The 13,955-nt window shown below is 44.2% G+C and overlaps 2 protein-coding genes across 6 annotated transcripts in view; both read right to left on the reverse strand.

Annotated features, from left to right (window-relative positions):
• Positions 1–12,153, reverse strand: part of LOC120556999 — a 28,441-nt gene extending 16,288 nt beyond the window's left edge. For all 5 annotated transcript variants that reach the window (XR_005638920.1, XM_039796992.1, XM_039796990.1 and 2 more), the window contains exons 1-6: positions 11,662–12,153; positions 8,440–9,878; positions 6,296–6,418; positions 4,849–5,008; positions 4,311–4,419; positions 1,475–1,653 (exon numbers count right to left, since the gene is read on the reverse strand). Coding sequence is in view for 4 of the 5 variants with exons in the window: in XM_039796992.1 (XP_039652926.1) it covers positions 1,475–1,653; positions 4,311–4,419; positions 4,849–5,008; positions 6,296–6,418; positions 8,440–9,816 (1,948 nt within the window). In the remaining variant the exon portion in view is untranslated. The remainder of the gene's footprint in view (positions 1–1,474; positions 1,654–4,310; positions 4,420–4,848; positions 5,009–6,295; positions 6,419–8,439; positions 9,879–11,661) is intronic.
• LOC120558119 (protein TASOR-like) overlaps positions 11,615–13,955 on the reverse strand; it is a 48,366-nt gene continuing 46,025 nt past the window's right edge. Inside the window, exon 20 of the mRNA XM_039799024.1 lies at positions 11,615–12,132. Within this exon, the coding sequence (XP_039654958.1) occupies positions 11,615–12,132 (518 nt within the window). The remainder of the gene's footprint in view (positions 12,133–13,955) is intronic.

Consider the following 13,955-nt stretch of genomic DNA (forward strand, 5'->3'; position numbering starts at 1 on the left):
TGTCCCCTGAACACACCATAAAACATCTCCTCACTATCTGCTAGCTGCCTGTCCCTGAACACACTGTAAAAACATCTCCTCACTATCTGCTAGCTGTCTGTCCCCTGAACACACTGTAAAAACATCTCCTCACTATCTGCTAGCTGCCTGTCCCTGAACACACTGTAAAAATAAACATCTCCTCACTATCTGCTAGCTGTCTGTCCCCTGAACACACTGTAAAAACATCTCCTCACTATCTTCTAGCTGCCTGTCCTCTGAACACACTGTAAAAACATCTCCTCACTATCTGCTAGCTGCCTGTCCCCTGAACACACTGTAAAAACATCTCCTCACTATCTTCTAGCTGCCTGTCCTCTGAACACACTTAAAAAACATCTCCTCACTATCTTCTAGCTGCCTGTCCTCTGAACACACTGTAAAAAACATCTCCTCACTATCTGCTAGCTGCCTGTCCCCTGAACACACTGTAAAAACATCTCCTCACTATCTGCTAGCTGCCTGTCCCCTGAACACACTGTAAAAACATCTCCTCACTATCTTCTAGCTGCCTGTCCTCTGAACACACTGTAAAAAACATCTCCTCACTATCTTCTAGCTGCCTGTCCTCTGAACACACTGTAAAAAACATCTCCTCACTATCTGCTAGCTGCCTGTCCCCTGAACACACTGTAAAAACATCTCCTCACTATCTGCTAGCTGCCTGTCCCCTGAACACACCATAAAAACATCTCCTCACTATCTGCTAGCTGTCTGTCCCCTGAACACACCATAAAAACATCTCCTCACTATCTGCTAGTTGCCTGTCCCCTGAACACACCATAAAAACATCTCCTCACTATCTGCTAGCTGCCTGTCCCCTGAACACACTGTAAAAACATCTCCTCACTATCTGCTAGCTGTCTGTCCCCTGAACACACTGTAAAAACATCTCCTCACTATCTGCTAGCTGTCTGTCCCCTGAACACACTGTAAAAACATCTCCTCACTATCTGCTAGCTGTCTGTCCCCTGAACACACTGTAAAAACATCTCCTCACTATCTGCTAGCTGTCTGTCCCCTGAACACACTGTAAAAAACATCTCCTCACTATCTGCTAGCTGTCTGTCCCCTGAACACACTGTAAAAAACATCTCCTCACTATCTGCTAGCTGTCTGTCCCCTGAACACACTGTAAAAAACATCTCCTCACTATCTGCTATCTGCCTGTCCCCTGAACACACTGTAAAAAACATCTCCTCACTATCTTCTAGCTGCCTGTCCTCTGAACACACTGTAAAAAACATCTAACTATCTGCTAGCTGCCTGTCCCCTGAACACATTGTAAAAAACATCTAACTATCTGTTAGCTGCCTGAGGAGGAGGGAGGAGCGAGCTAGTCTTCGTTTTGTTTGAAAATACTTTGAACGTCAACAAGAAGTGATGTCACCCAGCATCACTTAGAGCACCTTTAATGAACCTAACACGTACGTACCAGTCAGGAAGACGGTGTGTCGGTACTGTGTGTATCGGGCCTGGAGCTCCATAAGACAGTCCAGGTCAGGGGACTGATGGTTCATCATGTCGCACTGATGATATGGGAGGAACTCAACAATCTGCCGCTTGTGATAGGCTGACAGTACGTTCAGTAGGTTGGCTGCATCTCTTCTGAACCTGACGACCAAACAAACACACGACACGTTAAAAGACCTACTTTCCCACCAGGAATTTAACACAATCAGCACTTTAAGCCTGTAAATCAAAAGGAGAGAAAACCACAGCAAAAACAGGCTACAATTCTAAAGGTTAATACAAGTTTAATTCTCTATCAACCGGGCTAGAAGAAAGAGATAAATCCATTCAGTTATTAAACATATTAGAGTTTCATCTTGTGGCTGTTGGGTTTGTAGTGTGGGCCATTATATACTGCAAACTAGAGGGTGACACCTTTTTCGGGTGTCACGGGTACCAGAGTCAATCTCACTGTTGGTAACGTTATAGGGACGGAATATAGCATAGAAATCAATGGTAGCAGGCGGGAGCAGGATGGAGAAATGTGTGTTTTGAGTGTGAGAAGATCTCCGTTAGGAATTACGTAATTCAATGGCCATTCCTGCAGGTAATGCATGTTACCTATAGGTCTGTAGGTAATGTATGTTACCTATAGGTCTGTAGGTAATGTATGTTACCTATAGGTCTGCAGGTAATGCATGTTACCTATAGGTCTGCAGGTAATGCATGTTACCTAGGCCTGCAGGTAATGCATGTTACCTATAGGTCTGTAGGTAATACATGTTACCTATAGGTCTGCAGGTAATGCATGTTACCTATAGGTCTGCAGGTAATGCATGTTACCTATAGGTCTGTAGGTAATGCATGTTACCTATAGGTCTGTAGGTAATGTATGTTACCTATAGGTCTGTAGGTAATACATGTTACCTATAGGTCTGCAGGTAATGCATGTTACCTATAGGTCTGCAGGTAATGCATGTTACCTAGACCTGCAGGTAATGTATGTTACCTATAGGTCTGCAGGTAATGTATGTTACCTATAGGTCTGCAGGTAATGTATGTTACCTATAGGTCTGCAGGTAATGTATGTTACCTATAGGTCTGCAGGTAATGTATGTTACCTATAGGTCTGCAGGTAATGCATGTTACCTATAGGTCTGCAGGTAATGTATGTTACCTATAGGTCTGCAGGTAATCCATGTTACCTATAGGTCTGCAGGTAATGCATGTTACCTATAGGTCTGCAGGTAATCCATGTTACCTATAGGTCTGCAGGTAATGCATGTTACCTATAGGCCTGTAGGTAATGCATGTTACCTATAGGTCTGTAGGTAATACATGTTACCTATAGGTCTGCAGGTAATGCATGTTACCTATAGGCCTGCAGGTAATGCATGTTACCTATAGGTCTGCAGGTAATGTATGTTACCTATAGGTCTGCAGGTAATGTATGTTACCTATAGGTCTGCAGGTAATGCATGTTACCTATAGGTCTGTAGGTAATCCATGTTACCTATAGGTCTGCAGGTAATCCATGTTACCTATAGGTCTGCAGGTAATGCATGTTACCTATAGGTCTGCAGGTAATGCATGTTACCTATAGGTCTGTAGGTAATGCATGTTACCTATAGGTCTGCAGGTAATGTATGTTACCTATAGGTCTGCAGGTAATACATGTTACCTATAGGTCTGCAGGTAATGCATGTTACCTATAGGTCTGCAGGTAATCCATGTTACCTATAGGTCTGCAGGTAATCCATGTTACCTATAGGTCTGCAGGTAATCCATGTTACCTATAGGTCTGCAGGTAATCCATGTTACCTATAGGTCTGCAGGTAATCCATGTTACCTATAGGTCTGCAGGTAATGCATGTTACCTATAGGCCTGTAGGTAATACATGTTACCTATAGGTCTGTAGGTAATACATGTTACCTATAGGTCTGCAGGTAATGCATGTTACCTATAGGCCTGCAGGTAATGCATGTTACCTATAGGTCTGCAGGTAATGTATGTTACCTATAGGTCTGCAGGTAATCCATGTTACCTATAGGTCTGCAGGTAATCCATGTTACCTATAGGTCTGCAGGTAATGCATGTTACCTATAGGTCTGCAGGTAATGCATGTTACCTATAGGTCTGCAGGTAATGCATGTTACCTATAGGTCTGCAGGTAATGCATGTTACCTATAGGCCTGTAGGTAATGCATGTTACCTATAGGTCTGCAGGTAATGCATGTTACCTATAGGCCTGCAGGTAATGCATGTTACCTATAGGCCTGCAGGTAATGCATGTTACCTATAGGTCTGCAGGTAATGCATATTACCTATAGGTCTGCAGGTAATGCATGTTACCTATAGGTCTGCAGGTAATGCATGTTACCTATAGGTCTGCAGGTAATGCATATTACCTATAGGTCTGCAGGTAATGCATGTTACCTATAGGTCTGCAGGTAATGCATGTTACCTATAGGTCTGCAGGTAATGCATATTACCTATAGGTCTGCAGGTAATGCATGTTACCTATAGGCCTGCAGGTAATCCATGTTACCTATAGGTCTGCAGGTAATGCATATTACCTATAGGTCTGCAGGTAATCCATGTTACCTATAGGTCTGCAGGTAATGCATATTACCTATAGGTCTGCAGGTAATGCATGTTACCTATAGGTCTGTAGGTAATGCATGTTACCTATAGGTCTGCAGGTAATGCACGTCACGTGATCGGGATATGACGGGAGTATTTTCGTGGGCTCGGGATGGGATGGGAGCAACAATTGATTCCCGTGTCACCCTCTAATGTGCAGACACCGTATCAGTACCTGGCTTGTTCTTTTAGTTTCTTGTGGGTTTTGCAGTGAACCTTCCACCTCCAGACGCTCTCTGGAGAACTGTGCTGCTCCAGGATCAGCAGCAGCGCAGCCAGTCGATCTGCACAAGAACATCCGTTAAATAAATACAAACAAGTTCACTACCAGTGATGCAATTGTCTCATAATTTACAAAATTACAACGGATAATATCTGTTTCCGCCAGGATTGAATATAAGGTCTCCCTTCTTACCCACCAAAGCATTTACCATGCTTTTATGATCTTAACTGTAGCACTCCAAATGTAAAAGTGCATTACAAATAAAATCTATTATTATTATTTTTATAATTAAAATGTATACATTCTTGTTTGTCTCTTTAAACCTTTAGAACATCGTGAAGCGTACCCTGCTTGGTGTTGCTTTGTTGTCAGAGATCTCGTGGCTGCTTTCAGAATCAACTCACAGAGGTCAAGCCAGTAATGACCGGACACAGAACGATAGTGATGGGATAGTTTCCTAACAGTGTTGGTTTGCTGATCCCTGACCTACCGTGAGTGATGAAGTCTGGGTTGAGGACCAACTCGTCCGAAACGATGCAGCCTCCAGAAACAAAAAGCTCGTTGTAGCTGTTGTTCCTGATGTCGTCCAGCGTATCGATTCCCACAAACACCACAGAGGCATGTCTCTTCAGGGACACCAGACCTGGGATCTGAGGTGTACACAAACACACCTACGGTTAGTAATCCAGGAAATCTGCTCAGCGTGAAAAGTAGACGGTGACTATGGTTGATGACCTCCTTCCTTCACCGGGGCTTCGCCATCAGGGCCCCTTGACTCTAGACTCCTCTGCCTGAGGAGATTTGGCTTGCCAGCACATTACCAGGTTATTAATCATTGCTTAGAAAGTGCTTTGACCTAGACTGGGTAACTCCAGCCTGATCTGCCGACGATTTGATATCTCCCTGCAGCTCAGGCTGGCTATATATCCTGCTTCCGTTACAAATTTGCGGGAACCAATCACAAACTGGCTTATCCACCTGGCGTGCTATTGGCTGGTTTAACACAATGACGATAGAGAAGCGACCAAGCACCTTTTTGTTTACATTCAACAACAATTCATACAAAAGAAGAAGTGTTTGCCTTACTACCAACAGGCTTTCGCTCTGCAAAGTACATCACCCTGATTGTTGCTCTGATTGGTTGAAGCACTATCCAATTGCGTGCGGAGTCATTTGAACTATGCCCGTTGATCCCGCCTCTTGTGCACTAGAAAATACAGAGCAGACTCCCCAGACTAATGTTCAATCTTTAAAGATTGAGCTTGGTCTGGTGATAGCCAGACTAGCTTTGACCATCAAAATGGATCTCATCACTCCAGTTCTGAGGTCGTTACACAGGCTTTCTGCCCTAAAAAAGTTTATTTCAAAATACTTCTGTTGGTTTGTAAAGCACTAAACTGTTTATTTCTGATCTGCTGATACATTATGAATCCCCCCAGACCTCTTAGGTGATCTGGGACAGGTCTGCTTTCTGTCCCCAGAGTCAGAACTAAACACAGAGACGCAGCTTTCGGTTTTTATGCTCCACATATCTGGAACAAACTCCCAGAAACCTGCAGCTCCGCTGCAAAGGCTGAAGACTTTTCCTTTTTGATGCCACCTTTTATTTAAAAATTGTTCATTTCTTTTACTGCACTGTAACTTTAATTCTTGGGGCAGCGGTAGTTCAGTCTCGTACGGGCCATTAACGGACTGTAAACTGGTAGCTGGAGAGGTGCCAGTTCACCTCCCGGGCACTGCTGAGGTGCCCTAGAGCAAGGAACCAACCAAACTGTGGTTGCCAAATTTTTTGCCCCCCTTTTGTAGATACAAATATTTTCAAGCCGCAAACTGCAGTCCGCCCCGTCAAGTCAAGAGTAAGGCTAACACCCAGAATGCGACCCTCTGTGAATCTGCAAGTGAAGTCCGTAGATGTGAAAGTGATTATTGGGAGGTACCTTGTGTACGTGTCCAGCTATGTCTTTGTTCTTGATGATGACCAGCAGTCTGTCGTCAGAAGTTTCTTGGCTCAGAAAGGTCACAGGACTCTGCTCCATGTTACCCTGCTTCAACAGGTATTCCTACCACACACACACACACACACACACACACACACACACACACACACACACACACACACACACACACACACACACACACACACACACACACACACACACACACACACACACACACAAGCCCGCGCACACACACACACACACACACACACACACAAACACACACACACACACACACACTTAATTGTTTCAAACATATTCAGTTCACTGTCACAGAGGAATGAAGAAAGTAGAAAATATTCACATTCAGGAAGCTGGAATAAGAGAATGTTTTTTTTTCCATAAAAAAATGACTCAAATCAGTTGGTGATTAATTTAATAGTTGACAACTAACCAATTAATCACTGCAGCTCTAGTTGACACCTTATTTTGAAAAGCTACTTGTTAAAAGCAAAGCTGGATTTCAATCTCTACTATTACACTCCAGTTTGGACTGATCCCCAGTCCTCTACGGGACCAGATCACAGATGTTTCCTTAGGTCATTATATTCGTTATAGGGGTGGAACGGTACATGTATTCGTATTGAACCGAAACGGTACGGGTGGCACGGTTCGGTGCATGACTATACACGAAGAATAAACAGTATAAAAATCAATAGGGGTGGTGATGGCGCAGTGGATAGGACACATGACCTTTGGTGTGGGAGATCTGGGTTCGATTCCCACTGCGATACATCAACCAATGTGTCCCTGAGCAAGACCCTTAACCCCAGTTGCTCCAGAGGTGTGCAACCTCTGATATATAGCAATTGTAAGTGAAATGTAAATGACATGTAATGTAAAATAAAACTAACGTGCAAATTAATAAATATAATGCGGAACTACTCTTAGGTTTAGGGACACCTAATCTGTAGCCCCGCATTAGCTCTGAAGCTAGCCGAGCTCCGCCTATGTATGCAGTTTTAGTGAGTCAGAGATAGTAGCACTAATGGAGAGTATGGCGAGCTGTGGCGACCCAGTCAGTTCCAGTAGTACAGGCGCGAGAGTGGTGGATAAGACCGTTACGTTTCCAGCATCGTGGCTCCGAACCGTGACGTTAGCTGGGACGGACGCCTTGTTTCTTCCGGCTAACTAGAGCAGCTTTCTGCGGGGAAACATGGCCGGGAGACACCGTGATAACGTTGCATTAATCAGGTGATTTATTTCGTCTTTGCAGAGAAATGAGATGCTGTATTATCAGCTATAGTTTTATAGCCGATATATATTTTTTTTTACAAGTTCCAGATGGAGTCTGGAGATGATGTGGGGTACTTATTGGTTACTGTTTACAATGTTATTATAGAGGAAGATTGACAGCTCTAGTCGTGGTACAGCCTGAGACATAAACAATAATAAAGAAATTGACTTCTGCATTTTGTTTTGCTTTTGCCTCCATTGTACCGGACCGTGATGTCTGAACCAAACCAGGACTTCTGTGTACCGTTCCACCCCTAATTAGTTACTAGTTCTGCTCCCTCTTAGTGGATTAGTCGACTAATCGGTGGTTTTGGTCTTAGTCAACTTCTCTTTAGTCCATTAGTCATGTCTGATGCTGTTTTCATGCTGAAGGACTTATTTCCAAGAAACGTACGAGCTCATCTCTGGTAAACACAAGAATTAAGGGTTGACATTTGACCTAACAGATATCACCGTGAAACCTACTTTAATTACTTTCATCAAGGCAGTTATTTGTTGTTTTACACGTTTTCTGAAATGTTGTTTAAATATGCAAAGGAGGCGTTATCTTATTCAATATATGCATCCTTTAGCATGACTCTTAGTGGAGAAACTCAGATTTACAGATCTGTCGATTAAATCAACTAATCGATTAGTCGATACGATTGAATGAGTGTGAATTCTTCAAATCGAACACAGCCCTATTAGTTACCTTTATAACTTTTTATTCAGTTAATGTGCTTTTTCATAATTCTCCCCAGAACCTTTTAAATTAAAAGACGTCGATCTGTCACATTCATCAATGAAAACTAAAACTGAAATATTGTATCTAGGCATCACATTTTAACTGTTCTGCCCATGAGGGTTACCTTGACCTCCTCGTGAACCTGGTCCCCTGGCTCGGGGCTGTGGAGGTAGAACTGCAAGGAGTTTCTCTTGACGTCTTTGATGATCTCCACCAGGCTGGTGAACACTTCTGGCTGCAGCTGGCTGATGAGGGAGCTCAGGGCCATGGCCGGGGGAGCTGGGCCTGTCCCGGGACCGGGGACGGATGCACAGGGCGGACTGGAGAGCGGCTCAGAGGGGCGAGACGCTTCTGTCAAGGGCTTAGAGACACCGCTGAACCCTGGCAAGGTCACCTCAGAGTTTGTACCTGCAAGACTACTCCTACCTTCTCCACCAGTGGTACAATGCACAGTCCTGGCAGCGCTGTTGTCTTGCGTTTGTCTGACGTTATGAGTGACCGTTCTAGTGATCTCCAAAGTGTGACTTTGCTGTGGGTTCCAGTGGGACTGTGGGGACTTGTTAATAGGAGGAATGAGGACAGTGGCATCAGTAGGCTTGTAGATGGAACCAGACGCAGAGGTAGATAAAGTGACATGAGACATCGAGGGGTTCCTGTTGTTTGGAGCATTAGGGACCTGTATGGTGAGTGTATGTGGCTGCCACACCTCACCTCCTCTGGAGAGAGCAGGACTTTGACTGACTGAATCACCGACGTCAGCAGCTGTCACTTCACCACAGAGACCATCATCATCTCTGCCGGTTTTAGCATTAGCTGCTCGGATGCTAGACACAAAATCACTAACTCTGCTAGCCAGCGCGTCATCAACAACGGTCCGGCTGGTGCCGGCTTTGTGGCTCGGCCAGCTCTCATCAAACTCGGTCAGAATGCCCTCAATGCTGTCCTGTAGTGAGCTAACGTAGTCCTGGACAGGGGGGCAGGGGTTGTAGAAAGACACATACTGTGAAAACTGAGATATGAGGGTGTGTGGGGGTGTGTGTTGAGGTGCGGGGGCTTGTGTGTTTGAAATAGAGTGTGGGGACTGGGGGAAGCTGTAATTAATGCTCTGCTCCTGCAGGAGGAGCTGTATCTCAGAGGAGAAGTCACCCAAATGTTTGTCCACAATGTTGTCAAGATGAGAAGGAGGTAAGGAGACAGAAGGAGGAAACAAAGAGCTGCCTACGAGTTCCATCGCTTCTCCCTTTTGCTCATTATCACTAGCTACCACATGTATCATTTCCACCACCTCCTCCTCCTCCTCGTCTTTCTTACCCTCGCTGACCTCTTCTTCTTCTTGCACTTTCTCAACTGGCTGAGATTCTTTTTCCTCCTCTAAAACTTTAGCCTGTACCTCCTTCGCCCTCCCCTTTGCATCTTCCTTCTCCCGCTCAGCTGGTTGTGGTGACAGGTTCGTCGTCCTCTCTGGAGCTGGACGGATAGATGGCTGGAACAATGCAGACATGGATGGCTCTTCATTCTTCTTTTCTTTCCCCTGAGGTTTCTCTTCTCTGTCCTTATACACCCCTGCAAAAGGCAGAACACACAATGGATGCATACAGAGTAAAAATATGATATAACAACATAAGTCCCGACTGATGCGCCATTATTTATAGTTAGGTGCAGAATGTGGTTGAGGCCTAATTTGAATACTAAACTTAGTAGCTCGTCACCTATCTTGTTGGAGCTAAAACTCTTGTGTGGACGGAGATCGTTCGCAGCTTAAAAATGAAAACGTAGTAGTGTAGATGTAGCCTCAGTCTAAATCTCTAATCGATCATGATTGCACACCCACCCATAGCTCTAAAACCTTGAATCTATTTGCAGACGACAAGACCATAGTTGGTCTGATGTCCAACAAGGACGAAACAGCCTACAGGGCAGGAGTTCAGACACTGTCTGCATGGTGCAAGGACAACAACCTGAGGTAGTGTGACTTCATTCTCTCCTCAGGATGCCATTACTCCACTAAATCTTTACCTAGAAAATATTTGTTTGTTGTCAAATAGATCCCCTTTAAATATACTTAAACTCCTTTTCCACCAAAATTCACATGCATGCAGGTTTTTTAAACACCTTTAAACCTGCAAAAAAATAGCCGATAGACGAGATAGACGAGCACGTCTGTCTGTTTTATCTGGTGTGTCGTGTTTAACGTCATGAACGTGCCAGAAAACAGGTGTTAACTTTTCCTGCTACAGCTTTCCGATACAGTGCACAAAACTGCCAAACTCTGCTGCATATCTATCTATATCTTCGCTAATAAACTTACACTTTCCTCCACAACATAGGGATAGTAAACAGTAGAAAGCAGCATGGAGGCCAGTGAAAATTTTACAGTGGTTACAGTTTTTATCTGTTACTTATAAAGTCTCTTTCAAACTTGGTGGCAATAGTTAGATGTCCCAGCGCTGTTTGGGAGGAGACTGATGGAATTTGTGGCCAAGAAGACAGAAGTTACTGATGCGCATCACAGCATTGTGCCGGAAGAGGGCTGAAAATTTGCCTATCTACACGGGTGATCGGTTTCCATCACTGCCGATCATAGCTGCAGCCGATAAATACCCATGTCTGCTGCAGTCATTTGTCCCACCAGTGAATGCCGATCGTAACCTTTCCCACTGAAGACCAGAGCACGATGTTAGTCAGTGCAAGTCTGTTTTTTGGCCAGTGGGAAATGATTACATATGTGTACACTACACAGTGTAGTTCTTGTATGTACATTATACAACTCCTTATTTCTTTATAAATAGATATATATTGTATGTATGTATGTATGTATGTATGTGTGTGTGTGTGTGTGTGTGTGTGTGTGAAATTTGCAAAAGTTGCACACTCTGAAATGGCCAATATACATGTCAGTCTAAAACTGTGGGTGGCAAATAAGTCTAAAACGTGAACACATGCAACAAGTTAGGGCTGTGCAATTAATCTAAATGTAATCGTGATTATGATTTCGGCTCCCAATGATCACAAAAACTGAATAATCGAGAAAAACTATTATTCAGCTCATTAAGTTTTGCAGGTAAACTGAAAAAATAAAGTTTAAATAGGAAAAGTATTAAGGCAAATTTCACAGTTCTGTGTGTTTTCTTAACAGTTTACTTTTTTAAACTTAGTTTAACTTTTTCCACTGTTTTTTAAGTTCAATAATTGCAACATATTTCCAGAAGTCAACGAGTAATCGTGTTAAATTATCGTGATTTCAATACTGATCGAAATAATCGTGATTATATATTTTTTTTTCATAAAATCGAGCAGCTCTACAACAAGTTAGACCCTGAGAACAACTCGGTGTGGCTGAGGTTACCTGCAAACTCCCTGGAGGCCGTGGCGGCTAACTGCTCCTCGTTAGCACCACTGTGGTCCTCCTTAAACGTGCTGAGCTCATTAGGCTCCGTGTACTGGGACCAGGAGAGGGAGTGGTAACGGCCAAGCTGAAGGTCCGGGCATAGGGAGGGTGAAGGGGAAGGGCTGGGCTCTGGAGACGGGCATTGGGAGGGTGACTGGGGGGGGCTGGGCTCTGGAGACGGGCATTGGGAGGGTGACTGGGGAGGGCTGGGGTCAGGTGATGGGCATTGGGAGGGGGAGTGAGGAGGGCTGGGCTCAGGGGACAGGCACTGGAGGGGGGAAGGAGGAATGCTTGGCTCTGGAGACGGGGTGGAGCTCTTCCGGCGAGGTTTGGTTGCCGTGGTGATGCTCGTTGCCGTGGCGAGGTGCTGGAAGCGGGGGTCCTGAGGGATGTTTCGGTCTCTCTGGGTGTACCTCTGTGAACACACACCTGCAGACAGAGTTCAGAGTTAACTTTCAGGGCTCATTCTGGTCACTTGGTTACTCAGTTGCCGTCTGGCGCTACCACAAGTAGCGTAGCAACGTACTGTTCATGTTACAGACTTAGAGCTGTATTTTAATGCGGTATGAAAATGGTATGAAGTATAAAATGCACATTTGCTGGGTCTTAAAAAAAATAAGTTATAAATCACTGTGGCTCCTTATCGTGGCTCCCTGTGAGTTTGGCATCTGTTTGTGCAGGATAAATCCATAAAGAAGGACTTCTATTGGCCATTGTTTTCCCTTTTTACTTTGATTCTCTCATTTGTCTTATCGTTTTCCATTGATATTGTTACGCATATTATGTATGTATGTATGTATGTATGTATGTATGTATGTATGTACAGTGGAGAGAACAAGTATTTGATACACTGCCGATTTTGCAGGTTTTCCCACTTACAAAGCATGTAGAAGTCTGTCATTTTTATCATAGGTACTCTTCAACTTTGAGTGACTGAATCTTAAACAAAAATCCAGAAAAATCACATTGTATGATTTTTAAGTAATTAATTTGCATTTCATTGCATGACATAAATATTTGATACATCAGAAAAGCAGAACTTCATATTTGGTACAGAAACCTTTGTTTGCAATTACAGAGGTCATAGGTTTCCTGTAGTTCTGGACCAGGTTTGCACACACTGCAGCAGGGATTTTGGCCCACTCCTCCATACAGACCTTCTCCAGATCCTTCAGGTTTCCAGGCTGTCCCTGGGCAATACAGACTTTCAGCTCCCTCCAAAGACTTTCTATTGGGTTCAGGTCTGGAGACTGGCTAGGCCACTCCAGGACCTTGAGATCTGGAACACCTGGCTGTGTGTTTCGGGTTGTTGTCATGCAGGAAGACCCAGCCAGGACCCATCTTCAATGCTCTTACTGAGGGAAGGAGGTTGTTGGCCAAGATATCGCGATACACGGCCCCATCCATCCTCCCCTCAATAGAGAGCCGAAGTCCCGCCCCTTCTACTTCCGGCCAATGGGACCTTATCTTTCGAAAAAATATGAACGAGGGTCAATGGAGAGATAATAATTATTTTTTGATCCCATTTGAATTGAGCCATGGATTACAAATGTGATGTTTGTCAATTTAAAAAGGTAATTTTTCAACCGAAGAAAGTCTCAGTTTATCGTTAAACTGTTGAAGTGTAAGACTGTGAAAATACGTCATTAGAAAGACTACAAACATCATGGATGACGTCTGGCTGAAGCTACGATGTCGGTGTGTATCGTACCTGTGTGTGTCTGTGTGTGTGTGTGCGCGTGTGTGTGTGTGTGTGTGTGTGTGTGTGTGTGTGTGTGTGTGTGTGTGTGTATCGTACCGGGGATGTAACGTTACTCTAATGAGCAGAGGATCTCGCTCGTTCTTTAGCTTCTCTACTGAAAACACTTGACTGGATAAAACACAGCAGTTACGATAACGTTACATGTGTTGTGGAACAGAGCTAAGCTAGCTAGCTAGCGAGCAAGCCGAGCATCAAGCTAGGTGAGGTAGACTGTGCGAGACGGGAGATGTAGTCCACTGGGAGATGTAGTCCACTGAGCGGTCTCACACTAAACTAAGCGGTACTACGACAAACCTACGGCTAACTGAGACTTTCTTCGGTTGAAAAATTATCTTTTAAATTGATGAACATCAGATGTGTAGTCCACGGCTCAATTCAAAAGGGGATAAAAAAATAATTTGCCTCTCCCCGTTCACTACCGTTCATACTTTTTCCGAGTTTAGGTCCCATGAGGTCCACCGGAAGGGGGCGGGACTTCGGCTCAGGATAC

The sequence above is a fragment of the Perca fluviatilis genome, chromosome 4 (assembly GCF_010015445.1).
Source record: "Perca fluviatilis chromosome 4, GENO_Pfluv_1.0, whole genome shotgun sequence".
In the NCBI taxonomy this organism is placed as follows: Eukaryota; Metazoa; Chordata; class Actinopteri; order Perciformes; family Percidae; genus Perca; species Perca fluviatilis.